General features: G+C 41.9%; 1 protein-coding gene across 5 annotated transcripts; it reads right to left on the bottom strand.

Moving 5' to 3' along the window:
• Nucleotides 1–86: 86 nt before the first annotated feature.
• M6PR (mannose-6-phosphate receptor, cation dependent) lies at nucleotides 87–10,533 on the bottom strand. 5 transcript variants are annotated; one of them, XM_045873891.3, is made up of 8 exons: nucleotides 10,302–10,526; nucleotides 6,476–6,655; nucleotides 4,505–4,671; nucleotides 3,250–3,359; nucleotides 2,835–2,965; nucleotides 2,153–2,279; nucleotides 1,559–1,677; nucleotides 87–631 (listed from the first exon to the last, which is right to left on the bottom strand). In XM_045873891.3, exons 1-8 carry the CDS (start codon nucleotides 10,520–10,522, stop codon nucleotides 580–582), a joined length of 1,107 nt encoding a protein of 368 aa, XP_045729847.1. In that variant the 5' UTR covers nucleotides 10,523–10,526; the 3' UTR covers nucleotides 87–579. The 5 variants fall into 5 exon arrangements, with proteins under 5 accessions (XP_045729847.1, XP_045729846.1, XP_045729848.1 ...); XM_045873890.3 differs by lacking the exon at nucleotides 1,559–1,677 and having other exon boundaries at nucleotides 10,302–10,528; XM_045873892.3 differs by having other exon boundaries at nucleotides 87–1,677; nucleotides 10,302–10,523.
• Nucleotides 10,534–10,598: the final 65 nt, after the last annotated feature.

The raw sequence follows: 10,598 nt of genomic DNA, 5'->3' as shown, positions 1-10,598 counted from the left end.
GTAAAAGGATAAAAATTGGTCTCAGTTGTCTCTTACTCCATTCCAGTGTCTCTGTCCTCTTCTTTCATACAAAAGACTAGGGCAACTTGTTTGTTTGTTTTTTTAATCTTTTACGTGTTTTTATACAAAAAATGTATTTTTTTTTTGTTTTGCATTTTTAAAACTGGGGGAGGGATGCAAACAAATAACAAAAAAGATGTTTTTATAACATTATTTTCCCTGTTTAGAAAAGAAGAAAAAAAAAATCATTCCAATAGTATTTAAAAGTCCAAAGATGAAATAATTCCATTTTCTTCCCTAAAGGCTATTTAAAAAGCCCCTGCCTACTGATTCCATCCTCTGGTGTCCAGTGGAGCCATGTTACTCTTCAATGGCCCAGGTTCACTATTACAGAAAGATCGGGCCAGGCTTCTGGGCACATGGTCTAAACAAAAAAGTGGAAGCATCAGAGGATTCAAAACCTTTCCCCACAGAAACTGTTGTGGGCAAGATACTTCCCTGAGCCAGAAGGAACAGGTACAGCAGCATTCCACACCCAGAGCACAGGATGGCAAAGCCCTAGATGTCCCACCTCTGCTTTCATTCCCTTTCCAGAAGATTGGGGGAGGGGAGCGGGGGGAAGTCGACATGCCTGTGAAGAAAGTGCAACACATTTAGAAATACGGGTAGGGGGAAACAGCTTAGAAGAAAAGCTTTGCCAGCTTTTACTGCAAGTGGAAGAAGAAAGCCATCGAGGAGATCCCACTACAGGTAAACAGACTTCCTTTTCTGGAACCCCTGTAGCACAGGAGGTCCAATTCACTTTCCCTTTCCAATGGACTAGACTTCTGGATAAGGCATTTTGGCCACATATGGACCAATGACCACGAGCCCACAATCCAGGGCCCAGTTCCGGCTATAAGGTCACTCCAATGCCAACAACTGATGTGATGGTATTTTATAATCCTCTAAGTGGGAAATTAAAACATTTTCCCCATCCTAATCCCAGAGGTGGGAGAAGCAAGTCTGCAACATCTCCAGGCTCAGACCAAATGGCAATACTTGGAATGCAACCAAGTAATCACCAGAGTAGTTACAAGCAGCAAGAAATTACATCCAGATTCTCATGGAGACTACTGTAGGGTACAGAGTAACAGCATGAAAGCAATCAAACCTTGTATAAATAATGTTGCTTTGCCTTTTTTTTTTTTAATTAAAGAAATCCAGTGTCTCAAAAACTTGTGAAAATGTGTTTAAAAAAGGAGCCTGCCACACTTTTTTGCTCACTGTAACTATCCTACTTGTACCTTTGATACCAAGAGATAGTGTAATAGCCTCTTCTGCACAGGCCCTATTCTCTGTCCTACAACTGTACTCTCTAGAGGAAAAACAAAATAGGGAACAAAAGGAAGGCATTTCTACTAGTGAGAAGAGAATACAAATCAAAAGCAAACTGGAAAGCAAGAGCAATGTTAAGGGTGGGATGAGAGACTGGAGTGGAGACTGCTTAAGAAATCTGGCCGAGTATGCTTTGGTTTGGGGGACTGAAGCAGCAGCTGGGCATTTAAAGTGCAATCACATTGGTAATAAATGATCATCCCTTTCTTCTGACTCCTCCCCCAGCTGATCGTCCCCCACACCACGATATGCAGCAGGCACATTTCGGGGTTTAGAACGGCACACAAAGTCACAACCATCCTGCAGAGAGAAGCAAAGGAAGGAAATGATAAATTGGAATAACCAACTTCGAGGGTGAGACAAAATGTACCTATGGTCTAAGAATATGACAAGAACTAGGTTTCTTCAAGGAAGATGAAGAGAAAATCCAGAGGCTCTAAGGATCAGCCTAAATTGAATTTAGGGCTAACGGGAGAAAAATTCTAATTAGGTCTGTCTTTCTCCCCATCCAGGACCCTATTTAATAGCTTTATCATATTCCTCAATTTAAGCAACAGTGTTGCTCTTCCAGCCAAGTCTTTAGCAAGGCCAGACACCAAGATGTCACTTTGTACCAGGGCCAACAAGTACTTTGTACTTGGTTTGCTGGGACTTCTGTGGGTTTAGCACCAAAGTCCTATGTCCTTGGAAATCCCTCAGTCAGGGTAAACCAGGATGGTTGGTCATTCAACCTTGCCCGCAGGCTACAGACTCAGCCAGCAGTCCTATTACTTACTGCTACCAGGTTGCCAAGATCTTGCCAGAAGGCTAAGTGGGGAAACTGCTCCATTCCCTTGGCTCCCACCACCAATCGCTGGTATAGGAACCCCCCGATGATATAGACTGCAACCAGTGATGCAAACCTATGAGGAAGAAAAACATCTCTACTTAAAAACCAAGGAATAGTAAAACTCTGATAATAAAGATAATCTTTATATTCATTAGTGGTTTCCCAGTCTATATTCTATAAAAATGGGGGAAAAAAAAAAACCAAAGCAGGAGGGTACCTTCTTTAGAAAAGCAATTAGAGCACTAAAAGCAAAAGCTCAGACAAAAATAAGACCTAGTGTGTGACTCTTAGAGCCAAGAATAGGTACATTAGCTGTATAATTCCATTTCTCCAAAAGTTATAATCTAATGGGATAGTATTAAACACTGTCCAGTCCTCCAGTGATGGAATATGAAGCATTTCCAAATGCAAATATTTATCAGGGGTGAAACATTAGATCTAATTTTTTTAAGCTTGCATAGTCAAGAGTTTAAAGAGGATTTTCACAAAGTTTCCCACCTCCAATTATGGTATAGTGCGTGCACACACACAAACACGCAGAATTTGTGTCGAAATATCACCAAGTAATTGAGTTTAAGGAAAAAATAAAAAAGGAAGGTTTTGGATTGATAAGGGAAAAAGCACTCACGTGACTAGTAAGATAGAACCCACACTGAGGTGGGAGATCTCTGGGGAACAGGCCAGGCTGCTATCCATCTCAAAGAGGTAGAAACAATCTTGAACTTTGCCTCGCTCCTCAGACACAGGGTTAAAATTGCCCTGATGAAGGACAGAACACAATGCTTATGTGGTAAACTGTTTCCTTTTGACCCTTACTTAGAAAAGAAAAAACCCACAAGCTAAAAAAGCATTTGCTTTCTCTTGGTTCAATAACTTATTTTCCACGTATGATGGAAGACGGGTGCCTGTGACACAAGGAAAAACTGAACTTCTAGTTTTCTCCTATCCATCCCGCTGTATCTTGTCCCCTCTGGAAATTCTCTCCCACCTCAGGCCAGTCCTGTCATCTGTTCTCTAGGCTCGTGTGCCCCAGGACGCCTCACCGCTAGCGTGTGTCGATTGCAGGAGATCATCACCACTGCACGACGCTGCTCCATGCCACAGTGACTGTCATATTCGTCACCCCCTTTATAGATCAGCATGATCCAATTACCTGAGGAGGGACAAGGGAAATGTTGCTTTGGGGTGGGGGGGAAAGCAGAGGCAGGCCTGGGTACAATGGTAAAAAGGCACTGAGGAGTTCAATGAAATTGGTCTTAATTAAAATAACCAGTATCAATATGAGCTCTGTAGAACAGAAATACCAAGCTAAATCCTGCTTCTTTGTAACAGCTCTGTGTTCCCTTAAGACAACTAAGAATCAGATATTCATATAAGAATAATCCTAATTTTCCACATTAAAGGCAGGCAACTGATAGTACAAAAACAATTAGGACCCATACTCTGACACGGGTTCACATTTTCTGAACACCTGCTAACATCAGAAGAGGTTCCATAAAATTCTTAGGTGGCAGAGCAAAACCTAAGATTTAAAATGAGCCACAGATAAATGCAATGTGGATGATTTTTAAGATCGGGAGCCATTTCTTCTTTAGTATTTACGGCATTCAACTTTCTTTTGCAAAATATCCTTTGATTTATCAATCACGTGAGGTGAATAAGGTAAAAATTCTTCTAATCTTGCATATGAAGAAACACAAGAAGATGAATGATTTTTCAAAGTCACAGGACAAGGAAACATGAGCTGGGTAAAAAATCCAGTCTTCCAATCCCTACCCCCAAACTCTTGATGTTATTTTTCATTATATTATTGATATGAACAAATATTTGCACTGGAAAATACAGTTATCTGCTTAAGGGAGGGAATCAGACCACAGGTGCTCATAGTTCTTTCCAGCAATATGATTTTATGACTTTTGAGAAACCTAATCACCATAGCACAAGTTGGTTGGGGAAGTTTTTGTAGACTGGTTTGCAAAAAAGCTTAATGTCTGAAAATGTAACTGGCAAAACTGGACTAATTCGATGAGAAATGGTCGTTGTTGGTATGTTCAAGTCTGGTGTGAAAAACACATGAAGCTACAGAATCCCAGCTAGATTCTTCTTTATGCATGAGCTTTTCATTAACTTTAAAACAAACACATAAAGGTCCTGAGCCATGCTCCAGAGGAGCTGTGTTAGTCTCAGGTGAGCTGAAGCACATGTACCATATGATACTCAGAAGACAATGGAAAAGGCTGACACAGGACTGTCAGAGGAATTGACATGGGATCAATTAATCAACAGGGAGAGTCTTACTTCCATTGAAGATGTGAGTCTCGTTGAGTCTCCCTACCACTGTCTCCTTCCCGTTACTTTTGTTGATCTGCACCAGGCCTGCCCCAGAAGTGCGGTTGCCAGCTTCCCGGCACACCCTGAACATGTAGATGTATGTGTCTGGGCCCTGGCCCACAGTGCTCTCAAAGCTGTAAGGAGAAGTGAGGAGAACAAAGCAAGAATTACTGGCTATCAGCCTAGGACAAGCAGCCTCTCTTCCTTTAAGCTGCCCACCCCCCCCAAGTGTGATCAATTTATTTATCTGATGTGACAACTAAATGTACTAGTGAATAATATTTGTTGATCATGAGATATCCATGTAATAGTGAATAATTTGTTGAATGAGACAATCTTAACTATTGATGATGACTGATTAAAACAACATCCAAGACAGCTAGATATTCTAGAATACCTGTTCTAGACCATGCTGAAGTGTCAGTTGCTATTTCCCTGTGAATAAGGATCTATGTTCATGGGAAATATCCAATGGTCCCTTGTTCTTTGAAGATTATCTTCAGATTTATATATCCGAAGATTCCTGACACTTATGATGTGTATAGGCCTCAATGTTTATCTGATACTTCTAAAGTCCTATTATATGGAAGTACCAAATAATGCTTTTTAATTCCTACAAGGTGGTCTCCTGGATCCAGTCTTGAAAAGTTACTCTTCTGCATAAGAGAATTGCACATTGCTACTAAAAACTGGGTTGAGAATTTGCTCTATAGCATAAAAAAAAGTAGGGGTGCCTGGGTGGCTCAGTAGGTTAGGTGTCCGACTCGATCTAATCTCAGGTCTTGACCTCAGGGTTGTGGATTCTAGCCCTACATTGGACTCCACGCTGGGCATGGAGCCTACTTAAAAAAAAAAAAAAATGAAGATACTATGGCCAAATAAGGCCAGTATTACTGAAGTTCAGATTAGAATCGTCTCCCAGAGGAGGTTATTATACATGTATTCCCTCCACATAGAGTAGTAATACTAAAATAAAGTCAGTAAGTGGAGGAAAAAAAAAATTTTTTTTAACATTTTATTTATTTATTTAAAAGATTTTATTAGACAGAGAAACACAGCGAGAGAGGGAACACAAGCAGGGGGAGTGGGAGAGGGAGAAGCAGGCTTCCCGTGGAGCAGGGAGCCCAATGTGGGGCTCAATCCCAGGAACCGGGATCATGACCTGAGCCGAAGGCAGACGCTAATGACTGAGCCACCCAGGGGCCCCAAGATTTTATTTGTTTTAAAAGTGTCTCTACCCAACGATGGACTCTGAAAAACAAACAGGGTTCTAGAGCGGAGGGGGGTGGGAGGGTGGGTTAGCCTGGTGGTGGGTATTGAGGAGGGCACATTCTGCATGGAGCACTGGGTGTTATGCACAAACAATGAATCATGGAACACTTCATCTAAAACTGATGATGTAATGTATGGGGATTAACATAAGAATAAAAAAATAAATATAAAGAGAAAAAAAAAAGAATCAGAAACTGACACACAAATAGGATCCACTTTGTGGCCAAGATGCAACATGTTTCATGCAGTCTGATGTTAAAATAGTACATTTTCCTTGTAAGGTATCATGAGCCTTCCTGTGTGGTCCTGGAAGCTCTGATAATATACTTCAGAATGGGGGAATATCACTTTAGTTCACATGCAGAGACATAGAGTTCTCCTTAGGGGTTGGTACTGTCACTAGGGCAAATATAAATGACAATACATGAAATGGGCTTGATCTACATGAGGCTGACTAATAAGGAAGTTAGCAACCAGAGTTTCATTAATAAAATCATGATGTACAAAAAAAAAAAAAAAAGTGTCTCTACCCAATGTGGGACTCGAACTTACAACCCCAACATCAAGAGTTGCATGCTCCACCAACTGAGCCAGCCAGGCGCCCTGGAGGAAAAGATTCTTTAACAAAGTTATTTTCTCAAGCCCTTCAAAGCTCTTCTCATCTACCTTTTGTTATACAACGGTTGCAGCCTCTTCAGTAGAGCCAACTCTTTCTCGGACTCTCGACCTTTTTCTCCCACCAGATCGCAGGTTTTTTCTTCTGTCTGCCAGGATTCTCTTACTACCACAGCTAGGAGCAGTGGCAGGAGCAGTCCAGTCCTCCAGCAGCTGCAGAAGGGGAACATCCTTTTGGGAGAGGGGGTGTGGGTGTTGAGGAAGCGGCAGAAGATCAGGAGAGGGGGGAAAGAGATAAAGCACAGGAATGTGTCATCTTTACAGTTTTATCTTCCATCCATCACTTATTTTACACTAGTCAGTTTTCCTCATCACGAATTTGGGTTTTATTTTCTTGTGTCTATTTCAAGCTTTTAGCTTTCACCCATTATTTTTCCCCCGTTCTTTAATATTCAGAATAGGATTCATAATCTTTAGGTTTCTCTTTTTCTTTTTATTTATTTTTAAAGATTTACTTATTTGAGACAGAGAGTGCAAGCATCTTTACTGTTTTGTGAAAAGTCAGACTGCAGTATCTCATAAAGTTTAATACTAGTTCATAAAAACTGCCTCAACCTGCGGTCCTCCCTAAGATAATAATGAAATTATAATACTTGATAAAGTCTAGTTGAAAGTTATTGAGAAAGATGTAAGATAGGGAAAGGGACTTCAGTACTTTGGATCCTAACTTCTCCTATCAATAGTCAGGAGCATCCAACAGTCTTTGTTCATATTCACCATAGGAAAGATGACTAGAAATAAACACAGCCATAGCACCTAAAAGTTGACATTTATCTACTTTAATGGCTCATCTCTGAAAACACATTCAATCATTTAAATTATAGGAAGAAGAAAATTCACTAGGTCAAAGTGAGTGAAGACGTCTTCCAAAACCCACCTCAGGCTCTACATGTCACAAATCTTAAGAGTTTCTCAATTTCCAGTAAGCAGAGCTGTCTTTGTACACTCAGAACTGGTAACAATTCTTGGGAATCACTAAGTCACTTTCCAATTCACCTGCTCCTTGTACTGCTCTAGGAATGGAAACACATGGCTCCACTTCCCAAACTCATTTTCTTTTCTCTAATCCATCCTCACACCCAGGACATATTGATTTACCCTTGCAAAAGACTTCACTCTGATGTCCATTAGTTAATGATCCCCCAGGCCATTGCTACTTGTTAATTTCCTAACAGTGTCACTGTTATCATACACAGATTTAATTCTTCCAAACTTTTCTCACTTGCAATAACATGCTTCCAGACTACAAGCCTGGACTTTGGTTAATACTCTTTAAAATCCTCTAATTCTTTTTCAGGCTGTTTCATCAACTCCCGTGCATTTCTAGAATATAAAACTAGGCAGAGTTTAATGGGTACTAGTAAGTTTAAAAATAGGAAAATGGAAGCTCTGAGCTCTGACTGAATTTTCTCTACTCCCCTAAACAAACTTACACTTGACCTTCTGTTTTCTACACTCCACTAGGGCAACAAATGCTTGGGAAGTTGTCTCCCTGACTTTGTGTATTTCTTTCTTTCTTTTTTTAAGATTTATTTATTTATTTGACAGAAAGAGACACAGCGAGAGAGGGAACACAAGCAGGGGGAGTGGGAAAGGGAGAAGCCGACTCCCCATTGAGCAGCGAGCCCTACACTGCCGATCCCAGGATGCAGGGATTATGACCTGAGCCGAAAGGCAGACACTTAACCGACTGAGCCACCAGGCGCCTCAACTTTGTGTATTTCCAAAATCAACCCACTATAGTAGTATTAATAAAGTCCACAGAATAATTATCGCCAGTCACAAAATCTGAGGCCCCCCATAAACACATTTAAAGCACTAATAGGAAACTTAATATTGAGTGCTTGCCTTTTACTCTTAAAAGCACTTAACATGCATTAACTAATTAATCCTTACAAAAACGCTATGCAGTAAATACAATTACTGTCCTTATTTTACAGGTGAGAAAACTGAGACACAGCCAGCGGAGTGACCCAGAAAATCTGGCTCCAGAGCTCATGGTCTACACTTAACCACTACATGTGTATCCCCTTTCACATTAATTTTGGGGGGCTCAAGAGGAGGCAGCCAAAGCCTTGCTTTCTTTTTGACAAAGCAGGGGGGAAGTGACTCCTCACACAGTTCACTGAATAGGAGGTGGAATAAAGAACTCAAACCTCAAACTCCTACCTTCCCTAAATTAACTCATTGCTCAACACACTACGTGACCAGCTGCGTTCCTAAAAAAGTATTAAGAGATTTTTATTAGATTGATTTAACATGCCGTATTCTTTATATTCTCTCAGGATCTAATTTAAAATTTCAACATTCTGGATTCTCAAAAGCTTTTTTTTTTCTTTTCCCCAGGACCAGTTTTCTGGAGGGGATGCTCACACAGAAGGCTGTGTTGTATGGCCTCAAAGTTAGCTCCTTATTTGTTAACAGTTGATGATTTCTTTTCCCAAATTAGAACAAAGAATCTTACAAAACTGGGATAGGATAAAGGGTTAAACACCCTGCAGTCTACATTAGTGGAGCTGAACCATCTTTCATTTGCTTATTGGTTCAAGAAGTTAGGATGAGAATCAACTTATACTCTTCTCTCTTTTCTGCTTAAGGTTTGTCGGTTTTGCGCTACTTCTTTTTGATTCAGTGGCAAATGCTCTAAGTGCTTTATCTATTATGTTAATCTTCACAGCCCAGAAAAGTAGGTATAATTTCTCTCATTTTACAGATGAGGACACTGATGCTTATAGACGTTACATTATTTGCCCTAGGTCATACAAGTATTAAACATGTATGAAGTTGGTGCGGCAAGTTGGAGAATTCATGGCATAAAGCTATTTTCTGGAAAATTTCTGATAAATACACTGGTGCAAAAATTTATTAGGGAGAGTATGAGATCCAAGGGCTGTGTAGTTCCCTTTTAATGTGCTACAATTACATCCTCAAGGTGCAATAGTTTGTCTAGATATTTTGGAAATAAAGGGCAGGACTTTAAGATTTTGAAAAATCCCCTTCAATTTTCTTGTTCTAGGACAGATCTATTTTGGCAATGCCAAACAATTCTCTTCAACGGGATGACCCATGACTAAGCCAGGAATCGGGAAGCAGTTCACATCACTGGGCGTCTGTACCACTCTTTACCACCCCTCAAGACTAGCCATGAGCATTTTCCATTTTTCAGTGGAATTTCTACTTTCCGCTGTCTGGCTCATTCCTGAGGTAGCGGCTCTTATCTCCCGTCTCCAGCAGCCTACCCTTTTAGACCAGCCCTAACTAGCTAAACGACCCAGTGCTGAAAAGCCTTAGAGAAGTAGCTCTAGGTCCCATGGGCGGAAGCTCCCCACAAAAAGAAAACACTAGATAAGCTCTCTAGTAGCTACTCCATACTATCTATACACGCAACCCCTTCAAACTTCTCCCAGGGTTCTAGAAATTCTCATTCCGTCTAATCTCCTGACTTTCCAACTGCCTAGAGCCGTATCCTCTCCAAATGATGCCACTATGCCTTCCTGCACGATGCAGGCCAAAATTCCCTCTACGGGTATCCAGTAACACCTCAAACGACTCCATACCCAGGGTCCTTCCTTTCTCTGCCTTCCAAACACACGTCGATTCCCTCTCCTGTCTTGGTAGGTCTTTTCTTCCCTCACTCCCCTCGGGACTCTAACTCCCCGCCCTCACGCCTCCGCCTCCATTCTGCCCTAAGGCTCCTTAGCTGGAATTTTGGCTCGAACCCTGGCCAAAGGAGACTTAGCGATCCTAGCCCCTGTTACGGACACCGAGGTGTGAGCGTTCTCCAGCTCCCCTCCTCCTCCACGCCCCTCATACTCACGTGTCACGGGCAAAGGGAGTAGCCAAGGCGCAGAATCCCCGGCTGAATACCTGTCTGGGGCTGGGACACCGGGCCAGCGAGGGGCCAGCCGCAGACCCCGGACCCAGGACTCGTGTTAAAGGTTCCCCAATGCGCCTCGTTGTGCTCCACTCCGGGAACCGGAAACAGGAAGCACCAGGCGTCCTCTGGACAACTGCTCCTCCCACTAGACCCCGCGGCATGTGACCGAAGAACCATTTCGCCCCTTTCCCCTTCCCGGTCTCCTGGCCGATCCCAGACGCTGATTGGCCCGGGTCC

This window comes from Mirounga angustirostris, unplaced genomic scaffold (assembly GCF_029215605.1).
Source record: "Mirounga angustirostris isolate CCGP_5_RB_7025 unplaced genomic scaffold, mMirAng1.0.hap1 SCAF_5, whole genome shotgun sequence".
NCBI lineage: Eukaryota > Metazoa > Chordata > Mammalia > Carnivora > Phocidae > Mirounga > Mirounga angustirostris.
Note: the sequence above shows the minus strand (reverse complement) of the source record. Positions and strands in the feature narration are given on the sequence as shown.